General features: G+C 41.1%; 1 protein-coding gene and 1 pseudogene across 1 annotated transcript; one reads left to right on the top strand and one right to left on the bottom strand.

Annotated features, from left to right (window-relative positions):
* Window positions 1-153: 153 nt before the first annotated feature.
* LOC139457182 (uncharacterized) lies at window positions 154-4213 on the bottom strand (annotated as a pseudogene).
* Window positions 4214-6481: 2268 nt separating this feature from the next.
* On the top strand, window positions 6482-11776 carry LOC139457651 (GPI-linked NAD(P)(+)--arginine ADP-ribosyltransferase 1-like). Its single transcript, XM_071239003.1, has 4 exons — window positions 6482-6554; window positions 7692-7748; window positions 8370-8395; window positions 10454-11776. The coding sequence occupies exons 2-4, from the start codon at window positions 7703-7705 to the stop codon at window positions 11270-11272; spliced, it is 891 nt and encodes a 296-aa protein (XP_071095104.1). The 5' UTR covers window positions 6482-6554; window positions 7692-7702; the 3' UTR covers window positions 11273-11776.
* The last annotated feature ends 6470 nt before the right edge of the window (window positions 11777-18246 follow it).

The following is an 18246-nucleotide window of genomic DNA, read 5'->3' as shown; positions in this document are numbered from 1 at the left end:
GCCGCGAAATAACTGGACTGCTGTTAAAAGCGGTGTTAAACCCGATTCACTCACACTCCCTCAATTTGTGAAATACGACATAATCTGTACAACATGAGTCAAGGTAAACTGGTCACTCTCAAGGCCATACTATAACAAAAGTAAACATAAAAGTCAGATCACATCACAACTGACAAGCGCCGAGCACCAGCCATGGAGAGCAGGTGTCCCTATCTTGTTTAGGATGTTAATATCAGCTCCTTTCGTGATAAGTTCTTCCAATATCATCTTTAAGTCATTTTTATACATCTCAGCCTCTGTGAGATTGCCGTCAAGGGTAATGACATCAGTGTCTTCCTCTACTCTGCACAGTATATGGAGAGGTGTGTTGCCTTCAGCATCTTGTTTGTTCAGATCAGCACCATGTTCAATCAGGAACATGTATGACTGACGCTGCATCTTAAAGTTATGTGAGAAGATCCTAAGAACTTTATGAAGGCAGGTTTGTCCCGACAAATCAGCTGCTTTTACATCAGCTCCTTGTTCAACCATCAACAAAATCATCGATGAAGGGTCGTTCAGGGTGAATGACTTTCTACTTATTTCCATGAGAGGTGTAGACCCACTCTTACTTTTCAAATTAATGTCTGCACCTGCTTCAATAAGTTTCCCAAGCACTTTCAAATTTGATGAGTGAATGTAGTGAAGAGGTGTCTTATGTGCATGGTCTTTGATGTTGACACCAGATCCTTCTTCCATGAGAATGTCCACTGTTTCACATGTGAGTGAATCCTGCCTGAATAAAGGGTATTCCTTGTCCTGATCGGCTGTGTTCCCAACTGCAAGATGTAGTGGAGTTTGACCTTCTCCATCACGAGAGTTAACATTTGCTCCGTTCTGAAGAAGACATGTGATGTTCTCTGGCAAATGCCAGAAGCAAGCCACATGGATTGGGCATGTTTGCTTCGCGCCATATCTACCTCCATAAGCATGTACATCTGCTCCTTTCTCTAACAGATAGGATATTACTTCCACACTGCTTTCCTGACAGGCTACGTGTAAAGGTGTGTATCCTTTTTCTGCAGCAGCGTTGACATTGGCTTCTCTGTCACACAGGAACTTCACCACGTCGATGTGATTACCTTCACAAGCTGAGTGGAGTGGGGTGAAGCCATCTTTATTCGGATCATGTACTGAAAACCCAGCTTTAGATAGACACTTGATAATTGCCAGGCTGAATGGAATACTGAGTTTCCAAAATGATCCTCTTTCATGATAGTTCCAGCCGCTCCATTTTCAAGGAACATGTGCACAATGTCTAGATCAGAATGCTTACAAGCAACCCTGAACATCTGTGCATCAAGTTTGGCTCCTCTGTTCATCAAAAGCTCTGCTATATCCTGCTGATTATTCTTACATGAATATAACAGAGGCGAAGCACCAAAGATATCTCTACAATCAAGAACATCTATTCTGTCAATTACATCTTTCACAATAGATGTAAGGCCATTCTCACACAAGTAATGAAGGACTGTTTTGCCAGTAACGTCAGCTGCATTTACATCCGGGTTCAGTGAGATAATCTGTTGTACAAACTGTTCGTCTTTGCTTTGTGTTGCAATCATGATAGGAGTACAATACAACAAGTTCTCTCCTTGAGGAGGTTTAATGTCTCCTCGTGAATTAATATCTATTTCAAAATGTTTAGTTAGATAGTTCAAGACATCCCCTGCAACAAACCAACATGCACCAAACAATACCTCCACAGTCTGACGTGCATCCAAATCTGCTTTTTGTTCCAGAAGGTTTGCTAACATGTGCACTGAGTTGCTACTTGGAATCAGAAACAAAAAGGAATAACCCAATGTGTCGTCTTTTGATGCAAAGAGGTCTATGTTGGATTTTGTCAGATATTCCATGAAAGTTACAACAAATTGTGATATTTTGTATGCTGCCTGAGATACAAATGTCCCAAGCCAATTTCATATACAAAGCGTCTAGCAAGAGCGGGAGAATAGTCAAATGATATAAATACAGTCTGGGCGGACTTAGTAGATGATTCATCTAGAAACGAGTTGTTTGAAACTTTGAGACGGAGTCTTTGGTGAATGAACGAAAGGCTACAATGTTCAATAACAAATGCTGGATCTTCGATGCAGAAAAGAGATGCGATGCTGTCATATATAGAAGCATGGTCAAACCTGAAACTGTCCTCTTCTTCGTATAAATATGATCCAACCAGATCATATGCAGCTCTAATGATGTTTTCACCTTGATCCAATTTGCTCAGTGTCCTGAAATAGACAAGTCCATCCCCCTTTATCATTTCCTTGAAAAGACATACTTTAAAATCATCTAGCATTAACTTCGTCATTGTTTGATTTAAAAATTTAAGTGGAGTCCTGAAGAATTCTTCCAGAGGTATATGCGGATCTTCCTTGAACATGGTTACGAATAATTTGCACATATGTGGGAAGCCATGGGGACATGTAAGTTGGCATTTTTAATGGATTCTACTTTCTTCAATTGTAGGGCCGCCTCTCACCACAACAGCATTCCAAATTATTACCTTCTCTTGAATGTCTCTGTCACTTGAAATGCTAACAACAAATTGTGAATCTTTGAAGAAAGTAGACCACCTGTCCATATGCCGTAGCGATGCGTGTATAACATTGTCTCGCCCCACAAATATCACTGTTGGTTTACTGTTTGATTCGTTGTTCAGTATTTCTTCTTGGTCTTCTTCAACACTCAAGACATCGGAAATCACTGAGTACCAGTTATTCCAGCGTTGGTATTCAAACTCAATGTCACCAAATATGTCATCAACCATGATGACTGGGTTAAAGTCACACACCACGTCTGCAAACTCATCTGGTGTGGAAACTTTGTACACATGCCTCCCGTTGTTCAACAGTTCTCCCAGCACCATGTATGCTGTTGTTGTCTTTCCCTCACCTGCAGGACCGGAAATAGTCACCCAGGATGTTCCCGAGTTGATTTTCTTCAGGACTGATTCCAACCCCTTTGTCTTTGCCTTCCCTTTGGTCAAGTGAGCAATCTGACGAAGTGTTCGATCTGGAAACAAATGAAGTGAAAGCTGAATGCATAACATTGTTCTACTTTTAGTCCAAATTGGGGATTAGGTTCTCAGTTTCAGTGATTAGGATGTCTGTGTGCCATCTTCACCGAAATGCCTGGCTCACACCGACTCGAGGACTTAAAACATTCATGATATACTTGGAAACGCTCTCCACATGCCTACTATAAAACGTTTATAAAGCTTTACTAAGGTCTTCAATACTGTAACTTGATCATACAACTTTTGAGCAGAAGTCGTACGCCACTCTTTGGGCAGCAAGCACCTGTTAGCTGGATTCGTACCACACATCATCAGATGCAACATTCTTTGAATTCTCTTAGCCTGAGCGTTGACTGCAAAAACAAAATAAAAAGCCACGTAAATAATGACATTCTGATTATATCCTGATAAAGATGAACATTATCACCTGATGCAAATATAGATATATGTGCTGAAGGATGTCATTTACAATTTTGATGACGCGAATGAGAGAGGGCCTTAAATCTGTCGATTTTCACTGCTTCAGGGGCGTACACTTAAATTTCAACTAAAAAAAACAAAATGTAGATTGCACAGCGAGATGGCGTGACAGTGACCTACTGTTGATACAAGTTTCAGGGAGAGGCGCTGTTTGGGTTTTGAAGTGCATCCACCAGCACTCCACCCTTACCTATAGACTTGGGTGAAGCGTGCATCCATCACCACAACAACCCCACCTCTGTTCGGGTTTTGAAGTGTTCTTTCAGTTTTTTCGGCGTACTAGCAACTATTTCCTTGAATTACCATTGTTTGAATAAATTATTAATTACAGGGGGTTGAGCGTTCCTGGTGTCATATTCTCAGACAGTAGCTGGAAAACTTTATTAAACTTTCATCTGTTCAGTTAAATACATATTTAACGTGGGTAATAAATGCAAAACCGCTAGCTTTAGCTCGGTCAGATACAATCAACAGTCCACTTGTTTCGTAAAAATGGTATTTAACGAGAATGGATGAAGTATTGGCTGTGTCATTGAAGTCAGTTCGTAAACATTCGCGTGTTGGGACTTCCTTGTTTGACTGACCCTATAATTTGCCTATTCCTACAATGTTGGAATGGATGGCTTGGCCTCCAGACATTCCCGTCACGGTTGTCACATATTTGCCGGCCATGATGGCTTGGAATATCAGTCAGAATGTCCCTGGTACTTTCGTCAGTTCACCTAAACAGAAAGATTGAATATACTTACAAACTTAAAATCCAAGCTTGAAAAATTGGACCGCCTCTGTGGTCTAGTGGTAGAGCGTGCGCCCGGAGAGCGGAAGGTCCGGGGTTCGATTCCCGGCCGCGTCATACCAAAAGAAGTTAAAAGATGGTACTTGTTGTGACCCTGTCCGGCGCTCGGAATTAAAGGGCTAAAACAAGGACTGGTCGGCTCGGAGTCAGTATACTGTGTCTGAGTGGGGTATTCATGTTAAACTGCAGCATGGTATCTCAGTGAGCTAGCACTATAAATCGGCATCAGTCCGGACTAGTACAAGCAGCCACACAAACACACACACGTGCATGCACGTCGCTATATAAGTGCAATAATCTGCTGTCAGCAGATATTTTCCAAATCCTTTCATGTTTTTAATCAAGGTGCTCACGTGATTTGATGCATTTCGCGGTGTAAGACCCGTTTTATCATAATATAGATCTTGATTATCGATCAGATCGTCCTGACTGGGCGCCACCATTTTGTGTGAAGCAAACGCAAGTGATACGAGAGGTGGAATCTGATTGGTCCATAGGAGAGGCTTAGGAGGGATATAATTGGTAATAGCCACTGGTGGCGCAACGATCGAGCCCAGAAATTCCATCCTAGTTCGGCAAGGGTGGAAACTGGACTTTTAAAGTCAGTTAACTCTCTTGCCTGGGAAAGATGGGCGAAGTAGAGTCAGCTGGCGCATTCAACGGTATATAGCACATTCAGCGGTGTATAGCACAGTCAACGGTGTATAGTCATTTGGGCGTCCACACCTATAGAATTAAATTGTTGTGATTGATGCAGTCAGATTACTGCAATGGATTTCTTAAAATTGGGGAAAGGGTTTTGTCATTTATTAATCCTCAGACATTATTGTCAAACATTCTCGAAAATGAAAAGGGTTAAATTTCACTTCAGAAATTGACTCAAAAGCTATGTAGTCATGTGAATGACGCAGAATTGGGGATTATGCGTTCAGGAGAAGAGTCTATTCCTCAGGAGAATGAGTTAACAGTCTATTCATTATCTAAACTGGGTCGGGCAACAATGAATAAAGGTTGCGTAACGCTCCAAGCAGTCAGGTTGTTCTGACACACCCTGTCACCCTGTTCCGTTCTTACAGCATGCGTTACAGGGGACCTGTTCGGCCATGGACTCCCCACAGATATATAACAGGTTGATTTTTAGGACCCGGGAAAGTTTACCGTTGCTTTCAAATGTTCCAAATCTAATGTTTGTTTGTCTGTTTGTTGTTTAACGCCGCACTCGGCAATATTCCAGCTCTATGACGACGGTCTGTGAAATCGAGTCTGGACCAGACAATCCAGTGATTGATATCATGAGCATCGATCCACACAATTGGGATCGATAAAATGCATAAACCAAGTCACTGAGCCTGACCACCCGATCCCGTTAGTCGCCTCTTAAGACAAGCATAGTCGCCTTTTATGGCAAGCATGGGTTGCTGAAGACTAATTGAAATGACACTTAATTTAAATATATTCTGGCTTGTATGGTGTCACGCAAGCAAACTCAGTAATTAGTGAAAGGTAGTCACAGGGAAACCCGTCTCAGTGATAACAAATATGATCAACATAAAATATCTTGACCACTGAGTTATTTTTTTTATTTGTTTGTTTAATGTGACTTCAATAACATACACAAAGTTTATGGGGTATATTTTATATAGAATAAGTGACATGCTTGCCGTAAAAAAACGACTTGGCTTGTCATGAGAGGCGGCTAACGGGATTGGGTGACTCTGATTGGGCTCGCTGACTTTGTTGATGCATGTCATCGTATCCCAATAGCGTGGATCGGTGCTCATGATGTCGGTCACTGGATTGTCTGTTCCAGACTCGACTATTTACAGGTCCAGACTTATTAACGACCGCCGTCATATAGCTGGAATATTGCTGAGTGCGGCGTTAAATAAGAAGACACCCTTTCTCACACACAATATTTGATGAAGACGCCCTCCGTGAAGATCCGGGTCACAATTTTAATGAGACAACGTTGCAAGTAATATGTTACGACGTAGAAACAAACAGAAAGTAGAACCAGGTACTTTTGTATTATATATTTAGATCATGAAGCTTGTCCAACCAGTAAGTGTTATTTTTTCCGTCCTATTCTCGAGAAATTGAAACGTTTTAACTGGTAAAGTATATCGTGTATAAATGTAATCCTCGCTCATTTGCATGCAACATTCCAGGGACACAGTGATTCGGTGATGCATCTCTAACACACAGACCGCCAGCAAGGTAAATGTGTTATCTTTAATATATCCATGTCATTCAAAAGTAGAGAACATTATGTTGTCGTATCCCACCCTAGGCGTCCAATGTAGGTAGGCGCAAGGTTTCCACACTACGTCTGCAAATGTCATACAGGCTGTGAATGTCATACAGTCTGTGAATGTCATACAGGCTGTGAATGTCATACAGTCTGTGAATGTCATACAGGCTGTGAATGTCATACAGGCTGTGAATGTCATACAGTCTGTAAATGTCATTCAGTCTTCGAATATCATACAGGCTGTCAATGTCATACAATCTGCGAATGACATACAGTCTGTTAATGTTATACAGTCTGTTAATATCGTACAGTCTGCGAATATCATAGTCTGTGAATGTCATACAGTCTGCGAATGCCATACAGTCCGTGGATGTCATACAGTCTGTGAATGTCATACAGTTTACAAATGTAAAACAACACATCAATCAAGTACTTCTGTGAATATATCGGTCTCATACACAAAAAAGTGGACAAGCAATGCTCAGTACTTCGGTGTACATAGATATGTGTAGTGACACCATTATGTAGAGATTTGGCTATTAGAATATTACAAGAGGCTTGAACGTAAAGCCAAAGGTTACTAAGAATATGTAGCAAAGGTGTTAAATGTTGTAAAATGGACTAAAAGCAGAATTTGTCAACGTGAGAAGGTCTATTTGTGAAATGTGTGTATCATAGATCTGCATAAAATAAAGAAATGGATGGTTGTTTGAGAAATAGAAGTTTCCGAAATATACCATATTCATATTATCGTGCTTAAACTAATGTATAATACATTAATGGCTTTGCCGTGAACTTCGCTCACATATCAAAAACCGTAAATATACTAAAAACTTTTATCAGAGAAAGTACTTGTAAAATACATTTGAATATTGTACCATGTATTTTATGTGTTTTGTTGTTTACATCATGTTCTTGAGATTTATCATTTCCTATCATTTAAGGTAGGTTAAAAAAAATGTGTTTTACTTTAGAATACACTGGAACACTGTTAAAAGCGGCGTTGAACCCAACTCACTCGCTCACTCACATTTAGCTAGATATTGTTATTATTAGGCATTGTGATATTGATGATCCTAATTCTGATACTTTTGTTATTTCAGAGAGTGTAGTCATGGCCAACACATTCCTAGTCGCCCATCTGCTCCTGATACTCTGCGGTAAGTCTGCGCCTGTCTTAAGTAGGGTATTTAAGGCGTGTTAAGGCGAGAATCATTTACACGAAATACTACATACATAAATGCTTCCTGTAAAAATGCAGTGTAATTGACCACCTCCAAGGATAAAACGCAGTAAAATAATTATCTTGTAAATGAAATTTACATATGACCAGAAACTTTCACCTTCGAGAGGTGCTTGCTGCATTTGACCTAACCTCGGGACATCTGGTTAGATTGAACTGATTTACATTGAAACTTTGATTGATTGTGAGTGAGTGAGTGAGTGAGTGAGTGAGTGAGTGAGTCGGGAAACCTAGTTAGATTAAACTGACGTACATTGAAACTTTGAGTGAGTGAGTGAGTGAGTATGGTTTTACGCCGTTTTAAAGGATTTTCCAACAATATCACGGCGGGGGACACAAGAAATGGACTTCATACATTGTACCCATGTCGGAAATCGAACCCGGGTCTTCGGCGTGACGAGCGAACGCTTTGACCACTAGGCTACCCGACCGCCCCTCAGACAATAAAGATTTGGCTTGGAGTGATTGTGGTTTACATTAGCTGGGCGAATACTATAAAGTTCCTACATACGTTTTTTTTTTATTTCCCTTCATTCAGGTGGACTAGATCTGTGCTTCACTGCTGTAAGTATTTGCTTATTAAGTTCTGATATAACGTAGAATAGAAGTGAAGTGAGGCTGACCATCCTTAAATCGACCCCCTTCTGGTCTAGAGGAGAGGGCGTCTGCCCTGAGTGCTAAAACTTCCTGGTTCGATCCCAGGTCGTGCCATAACAAAAGACATTAAAAGATGGCAAGAACTATGAAACATTATTCTGGACTTCTACAAGAAGCCATACACAGACAAGCATGTATGTCGCTATATAAGTGCAGTAATCTTGAACTCGATGTTGAACCCTATTTCTACGTACCTTATCCTGAATTATATCATCATCTACATGAATGAAGCCCTAGCTTTGGGTTACCTCCAATAACCTGCATACATCATCTCTTCATTATGCAGACCATTGGAGATAACCCAAAGCTAGGAGTCCATGCATAAATTCTCGCTTGCATTATGCAGGCCATTGGATAAAACCCAAAGCTAGGCATCCATGCATCAATTCTCTCTTGCATTATGCAGGCCATTGGAGATAACCCAAAGCTAGGGATCCATGCATAAATTCTCTCTTGCACTATGCAGACCATTGGAGATAACCCAAAGCTAGGGATCCATGCATAAATTCTCGCTTGTATTATGCAGGCCATTGGAGATAACCCAAAGCTAGGGATCCATGCATAAATTCTCTCTTGCATTATACAGGCCATTGGAGATAACCCAAAGCTAGGGATCCATGCATAAATTTCTCTTGCATTATGCAGACCATTGGAGATAACCCAAAGCTAGGCATCCATGCATCAATTCTCTCTTGCATTATGCAGGCCATTGGAGATAACCCAAAGCTAGGAATCCATGTATAAATACTCTCTTACATTATGCATGCCATTGTAGATAACCCAAAGCTAGGCATCCATGCATCAATTCTCTCTTGCATTATGCAGGCCATTGGAGATAACCCAAAGCTAGGAATCCATGTATAAATACACTCTTGCATTATGCAGGCCATTTGAGATATTCCAAAGCTAGGGGTCCATGCATAAATTCTCTCTTGCATTATGCAGGCCATTGGAGATAACCCAAAGCTAGGAATCCATGTATAAATACTCTCTTACATTATGAATGCCATTGGAGATAACCCAAAGCTAGGGTTCCATGCATAAATTCTCTCTTGTATTATGCAGGCCATTGGAGAGAAGCCCAAGTTGGGGGTCCATGCACAAATTCCCTCTTGCATTATGACCCGTAAAGATACGGTGTAGAACAAGCCTTCAGCAACCCATGCTTGCGGTAAAAGGCGACTACACTTCTCGTAAAAGGCGACCAACCAGATCGGGCGGTCAGGCTCACTGACTTTGTTGATGCATGTCATCGACCCCAAGTGCGTGGATCGATGCTCATGATATTAATTACTGGATTATCTGGTCCATACTCGATTATTTTACAGACCGCCGTCATATAGCTGGAATATTGCTGAGTGCGCGTTAAACAACAACCAACCAACCAAACCAAATCTCTTACAATATGAGGTGAGGTGAGGTGAGGTGAAATTTGGTTTAACGTCGCGTCCAAGATTACTGCACTTATATAGTGACGTGCATGCACGTGTGTGTGTGTGTGTGTGTGTGTGTGTGTGTGTGTGTGTGTGTGTGTGTGTGTGTGTGTGTGTGTGTGTGTGTGTGTGTGTGTGTGTGTGTGAGTGTGCGGGTGTGTGTGTGTGTGTGTGTGTGTGTGTGTGTGTGTGTGTGTGGCTGCTTGTACTAGTCCGGACTGATGCCGATTTATAGTGCTAGCACACTGAGATACCATGCTGCAGTTTAACATGAATACCCCACTCAGACACAGTATACTGACTCCGAGCCGACCAGTCCTTGTTTTCGCCCCTTAATGCCGAGCGCCAGTCAGGGTAACATCAAGTACCATCTTTAAACGTCTTTTTGTATGACGCGGCCGGGGATCAAACCCCGGACCTTCCGCTCTCCGGGCGGACGGTCTACCACTAGACCACGGAGGCGGTCTCTTACATTATGAGGCTTGAATACTGTTCAAAGTTGTAACAGACACACATTCAATGACTTTTTCAGGAGTCAGCAATTCCTCTAGCAGCAACAAGTAAGAGCATCTCTGCTTCTATGACTGCAGAAGAATACAGGCAGCTCAATACGACCCTGATGGACGTCGTCAACAAGTACAGTAACTTTAAACAGGCTTACCAACAAACGTCCAGTAAACGTGCTACAGTCCTTGCGATGGGGAAAACGTTAGGCTTGACGGATGAGGAATCTCTAGCAGCAATGATATACACGACAACAGCTGTGCATAGCGAATTCAACAGAATACTGAGAGAGGGTGATAGACCCAAATACGACACATCTTTCCAAGTGTTTCATTTCCTCTTGATTTCCGCCATCGAGAAGATTCGCGTGAAGCAGACCCTCGCGGTATATCTGTATAGAGGTGCTGGGAAGATTTTCTCGGCAACACAAGGGGCTGCGCTGCGTCTTCCGGGGTACACCTCAACCTCAACCAAAAAGATGGTGGCTGAAGGTTTTAGAGGCAACAAGGGGACATTGATTCGTTTAAAGGGCGTTAAGTTTGGAGCTGATATCTCGGGCTTCTCAGTATTTCCGGGTGAAGCTGAAATCCTGATTCCCCCTTATGAAAGTTTCAAAGTCACTACTGTCAGCAAAGATGGCAAAGGCCCGCTCATCTACCTGGAAAGTATCGGGGAGAAGTGCGGAGCCGGTGACGATGACCTCCGTAGACGTCGCTACACAGGAGGGCCGTGTCGGTGCTGCAGACAGGCACTTTATGGAAACGAGCCACTTAATGGAGACGTGCCACTGCAGATGGGCTGGGCTGTCCTTGCCGTCCCTCTTGCAGTCTATCTCATTGTTAATTGATTTTCAGGTGCATTACTTTGCATTATAACTAAAATGGATAGAATTATCATTAAAACGCCCGCATGTTATCAGGAATGCGCGGGCCACTGTAACTTGATAATGCCCTCATATTGCTTGACGACGGGCCATTATCACGCCCGTTGTTAGGTGACGTCATAGGACAGGGATAGGTGACGTCACGTTCAATAGTGACGTCATCTGGTTTGTTCTATGACGTTTCCATATATGTAAAAGTGGGCAACAAGGGGACATTGATTCGTTTAAAGGGCGTCAAGTTTGGAGCTGATATCTCGCGCTTCTCAGTAGTTCCGGGTGAATCTGAAATCCTGACTCCCCCTTATGAAAGTTTCAAAGTAGCTAATGTCAGCACAGATAGCAAAGGCCCACTCATCTACCTGGAGAGTATCGGGGAGAAGACGTCAACATCAGCATCGATTTCAAAGGACGCCTCATCGATCTGTAGAGTTTTGGGGACAAGTGTGGAGGTCGTCGATGGAGGTCCACCGGGGGGGGGGGGGGGGGGGGCTGTGCCGATGATGTAGACAGCCACTACCTGTAATCCAGGCAGCCCCGAATGAACGTGTCCCGCAACAGATGAACTGGAATGTCATCAGCATCTGTGTGATGGTTCATACGGTCGGTATATAGTGATCTCATCCCACAACAAGCAGTTCAACAATACCGTATAGTACCACATAATAAACATTTCCATGTGTGTATACAGATTTTCGTTAAATTAGCGAGTTTTGGCCCGTTTCAAAGAGCATTCCGTTTACTCAAATTTCAGACTGCAGATATTTTCTGTCAATCCAAGGGTTTCAACATTATTTCAGTGGCGAGACCTACACATAGACCTACAGCATTGTCACTCGTTAAAAAGACAATCAGTATATTTGATTTTGTGTTTCAGTTTGCTTCATTCATTATTGTGTGTGTTTTTACTTCTAGATGACAATGTATGCTTGATAGTCTTTTCATCCTAATTAAAGAGTTTGTCATTCAGAAAGTGTCTTGTTTCCATCTACTGCTGACCCGTGAAGATTCCGGGGTAGAATAGGTCTTCGGCAACCCATACTTGCCGTAAAAGGTGCCTATGCCTGTCGTAAAAGGCGACTAACGGGATCGGGTGGTCAGGCTCGCTGACATGGTTGATGCATGTCATCAATCCCAATTGCGTGGATGGATGCTCATGATATTAATCACTGGGTTGTCTGGTCCAGACTCGATTATTTACAGACCGCCGTCATATAGCTGGAATATTGCTGAGTGCGGCGTAAAACAACAAACAAACAAACAAACAAAAACCATCTACTGCTGGGCACTCCGCAGGCTTGCACTCACTGAATCGACGTGTACACAAATAATGAGTTATGTTAGACAAGGTGTCAAGGTGTCGACGAAGCGGGATCGGGTGGTCAGATTCGGTTGATGCATGTCATCGTATCCCAATGGCGTCGATTGATGCTCATGATGACAAAGAAACAAAAAACATAATTTGCCAGCAGGTTTGTGTCCGAGGTATACCAGGACTCGCTGATGGTTGGTTCGACGCCAAGGTTCGACCTCTTTTGTTGGTTTTTCTGCACCTTGTCCCTGGGTTTAATCAACGTGGCAAAAGTTTCTTTTGGCTATTCCCTCGATTAAGCTGAGATGCTTCCTTTAAATAACGAAAATCAGTGTTAAACGCCCCTCATTCACACATGCTTTCTGAAGACACACATTTACAAGTGATACGGACGTCACGTGTCTTGCTAACAAACACATGACCCGGCAAGTCAATTCTCACCTTAAAAACTATCAATTGTTCTCCTTAAAAACCACGTGAGCATTAGCATTAAAACTATAGTGGGTGATAGTACCGTCATGATGAGATTCAGTGTACAATAGAGGCCCAATGGGTTATTTGGTTACCGCCTAAAAAGTAACTTAACATCCAAGGGAATTAAACATTTGACATCCATAAGCCAGAAATATGCCAGGGGGTTGCCACAATCTGAACCCCGTCACATTTAGCCATTGAATTATTCATGTTTTCAAATGTTTTCCATGTTTTTCAAACAATGCCCATGATTTCACCAAACGAAAACTAGCAGAATCAGTTCCAATCTGCCGACAAAGCCTTCAGTCAGAGATCGAGGATACCTCATCTCATCAGCCTGATAAAACACTCATCCGTCCTGCTATCATCTGTAATGAATCCTATCAGCACTGTACATTTATACCCCGCAATGTACAGTTGCCCTCTTTCTCTTGTTACTTTATCAATCAACCATTAACCTTTGTAACTGTTAATCAATTTCATGAATCCAAGATCCAGTTATATCATTGGTCATTGATAACAGTAAACAGTGTCGAAATCTAAGTGTGTCTGTACGTCATTCGAAGAAAAAAGTGAAGGCCTTTCCCCAGGAAACAGACCTGCACTATATAATCTCTCGTCGCTTGTTCAATAGGCCACTCTCTAGGAACGATTTGGTGTCCACACAAAACATTTCAGTGAGGTAAATATATGTTTCTATACATTACTTCTTATGAGCTAACTTACCCGGGAGAAGACAGGTCTATAATTATTTGGTGATGTGATATGATCAGTTGTTTTGCTGATCACATCCCTGTCCTGACACTTACTGTTATTCTGGTTTGACTGGCCTACATGGTCAAACACATTCAATTGCAGGTATCATTTAATGAGCCCACCATATGAACTGTTCACATCATATATATTCTTCTTTAATATCTATGAGAGCAAACAACTTTGAGTTCATACCATATTTTCTGAGTATGATTCTGTAAGGCTCGCTGACTTGGTTGATGCAGGTCATCGTGTTGCTTGGATCTTTGGTCGTGATATCAATCACTGAATTGTCTGGTCCAGACTATTTACAGACTGCCGTCATATAGTTGGAATATTGCGGAGTACAGCGTTAAACAACAAACATGCATCTGGTGTAGAGAACATAATTTGACGTGGGTATCCATTCTTGCCATTTATTCTAGTTGAGGTGCATGAAATACAAAAGAAAAGGAATAAAGCCCAATATAGCAAATACTACCCTATGTGTTTATCGTAAACTGGAAGCCATGTTGTCAACATCACTAAGAGATAGTGAGTGAGTGAGTGAGTATGGTTTTACGCCGCCTTTAGCAATATTCCAGCAATATCACAGCGGGGGACACCAGAAATGGGCTTCACACATTGTACCCATGTCGGGAATCGAACCCGGGTCCTCGGCGTGACGAGCGAAACTAAGAGATGAACGCCGTCTCAGTCAACAGCATTTTATGACCCAAATGAGCAAATTTAGAACCGGCGGCCTTATGATTTGGAGAATTGAAATAGGGAACAATGTCTGTTCCTTCAGCTCTGAACTAGCGCTTGTATTCAGAATGCCGTCGTATTAGAGCTTGAACGAGCGTTCTGTAAAACAACAACAAACACAATCATTTATTATTTCATGTCAAGTCAAGTCAAAGAAGTTTATTGTACAAAAGGCCACCGGCCCATATACAAGAAAGAGTTACGCATGTAGATACAATTACATTTGTTACACATTGGGATATACACGTTGTTTGATTAATTCATTTCTTTTGGCTAATGCATGCTTAATATAAAGAGAAAGATTTAATATATTTGATTCGTTCTTTGTCGTCAGCATAACTACAAAGGCGTTTATCGGTGACATTGCTATTAAATAATCTTTTATATATTTCTTTCGGAGATCATTGTAAAATGGACAGACAAACACAAAATGAATTTCATTTTCTATCTCTAGCTTACACAATGGACAAATTCTTTTCACTTTTTCAATGGACAGTTTTCTTCCTTCATTTACAAATAGGTCTAGCAAACCAAGTCGATATTTAATTAACTGTTTTCTTAAGTTTTCCGTAGTGAGTACTGATAAATATATTTCTGGTTGAAGTAAAGTCTTGAAAGTTTTGTAATATTCATAACGCGAACTATCCTCTAAAGTGGAGTGCCATTCTTGGTAGAACATATTTATAGACCGATTCCGAAATTCATTAAGAAACATATTTACATTTCCAACTGACTGACATAGCCATATAAAACCATGTCCATTTAATAACATGATAAGAAACATATTAATTTTGATGCATTGATGAATGTCCTCATGTGTGTGGCTGGAAGTACTTTAAGAATGAAACAAGCTATGAATTTTTTCTGCAAAGCGGCGTTCATCAGTTCATGCATTGCGTGAATATTGCTGGAATAATGCGGCGTAAAACCATACTCACTCACTCATTGCGTGAATCATGAGTGATGTTGTAAGTGAGTATTGTGTATCGTCGCATTAAACATTATTAATCAGTAATAAAAGTAGACTAACACTTAGTCAATGAAAACATGTCTTTAAAATAATAATAAAATAATTTCGAAAGAACCTTTCCTCTTCTGCTGTTTTCATAGACTAACACTTAGTCAATGAAAACATGTCTTTAAAAAAATAAAAAAATATTTTTTCCAAAAAACCTTTCCTCTTCTGCTGTTTTCATAGACTAACACTAAGTCCGTGAAAACATGTCTTTAAAATAATAAAAATATATTTTCGGAAGAACCTTTCCTTTTCTGCTGTTTCATATGTGGAATCAAACAAACTAGACTTGGTTAATTTTATCTAGATTTGACAAGGGTTTTAGTAAAAAAATGTCACCTAAAAAATATAAATTCCACAGTCATGGTGCAGGACTATAATAAAAGGAACGAATCGCAATGTGGTCAATCCATATCAGCCCTTGAAGCCCTTGCTAACCCGACATTGAGTGAGTGAATTAAATATTGCTGTCACATCGTCAATATTCCAGCTATATTGGTTCCGGTATTGAGACGTTGACTGTATATAGAAAGGAGATACCAAAGCAAACTAGACTTTGTTAATTGGATCTTGATTTGACTAGGGTTTTAGTAAAAAAATATCACCTAAAAATATATATTCCACAGTCATGGTGCTGGAACTTGTTCCACAAAGCGAACTGAGCGCTAAGTTGGTCGTAACTCCCATTCTTTATTATAGGCTTACAATCAACGTAGAACTAAGATCGCTTTGTGAACCGGGGCCCAGGACTATAATAAAAGGAACGCATCGCAATGTGGTCAGTCCATATCAGCCCTTGCAGCCCTTGAGTGAGTGAGTTAAATATTGCTGTCACATCGTCAATATTCCAGCTATATTGTCTCCGGCATTGAGACGTTGACTGTATGTAGAAAGGGGATACCAAACCTCATGTCATGCTTCTATTTAGTTTTAAATTATTCTATTTCCGTTTACAAAGCCATGAACGAAATCAGTCAGTGATTGTGGTTTTACGCCGCTTTTAGCAATATTCCAGCAATATCACGGCGGGGGACACCAGAAATGGGCTTCACACATTGTACCCATGTCGGGAATCGAACCCGGGTCTTCGGCGTGACGAGCGAACGCTTTAACCACTAGGCTACCCGACCGCCCTGAACGAAATGAACAAGTTTCAGACATTATATATTCCAACAAAATCTGTATTCAACAGCCAACGTCTTTTTTGCACAACGAATTATTGTGCCACTTTCGTTTAGTCGTCCGTTTTGGATCTGCTGTTGCCTTTGTGGCATGTAGATTTATACCCCTTCCTACCTGCAAAACATTATTAGTTAGTTCTTAAGCTTTATGCGGCAAGTTAAATTCAATGGTGTTATTAACAGTAGTATAGAACGGGTCCGCAGGAACCTTTTTTTGTTGATCCGGTTGATCCAGGCGGATGCGAAGGTGATTGGTTGATCCAAGTCACGTGATCGGATAGGATGACTCATGCATCAACAGCGCGTCGGGAAAGGGTGGGGAATGAAAGGTGTGTGTTTATAAGGCAGAAAAGAATTCATAAGAAAAAAAAAGTAAAGGGTTATGAATAGAGCTAAATGTATAGCGTGCCGCTCTGAATAGACAAGCAGCCCAGTTTGAATTGAGCGCGCTTGACAACTCACTTGGCCTAGTCGTTTAACCCGCGCTCGCTAGAGCGTGCGACCTGGTTTGATGAATACAGGGTGTGTGTTGAAAGTACATCATACCACAATAGAGACGGGTTGTGTCAACACGATATACACCAGGTAATGCAGGAATAAAAAATGTACGTCTAGCTGGATCGAATTCATCTTGTACGGTCTACACGTTGTACACCATGAACGTTAGACAACCTGTATAAAAAAAAATATTGACAAAATAGATAAGACTTCACAATCAGTAAGCTAGCAGTGTCGTTTAATTAAATTTAGCGCACAAGAACGAGGTCGTCATGTCACCCTGCATTGACTATAACGTTGAAGGCAGCCGGATTTCGAATCACCCCGCGCTGCGTATTATTGTGAACCATTTGTAAAGAATTATTCAGGTCTGTCCCGACTTGCAAAGTTGATGTTTCTACGCTAGCGTTTTCTTTTAACGCGATGACAAATACACAGTACGGTTTGAGTTTTAACCGTGTAACATGATGTGCACAGTTTTACTTCAGAACGTGCTATTTTGAAAATAGATAGTTCGAAATACGTATGTCTATGTTCAATAGAAAACTTACAAAAACATGTAGCAATGTGATAGCACGAAGCTAGGTTTGATGGGAAAGTGATGGATGCAATCTATAGCACATTTTCATGTTTACAATACTCACCCTTAATTCGAAGAGAGAACAGAGTTTATCATGGAAAATTGTTTGACGAGGAAAATGTTTTATTGGAAATATATGTCGAAGCAAGTTTATTCATAGCTAATGTATAGCAGAGAGACTAAGCGACCGACCGCCCATAACAATGTCAACATATCCCGGCCTTACAATTAATGTTAACATACCAGCCTCGCCTGAAGCTTCCCATTCATAAATTATGTGATCAGTGTCCCGTATTTATGATATGTTAGGGAAGATGTGTTGTACATTTGTTATTTTAAAAGGGAGTTATTTGAGATATATATATATATATGGGTATTCCC

Source organism: Haliotis cracherodii, unplaced genomic scaffold (assembly GCF_022045235.1).
Source record: "Haliotis cracherodii isolate W230 unplaced genomic scaffold, xgHalCrac1.p SCAF_12, whole genome shotgun sequence".
Lineage (NCBI taxonomy): Eukaryota > Metazoa > Mollusca > Gastropoda > Lepetellida > Haliotidae > Haliotis > Haliotis cracherodii.
The sequence above is the reverse complement of the archived record's forward strand: the minus strand, read 5'-3'. Positions and strand labels throughout refer to the sequence as shown.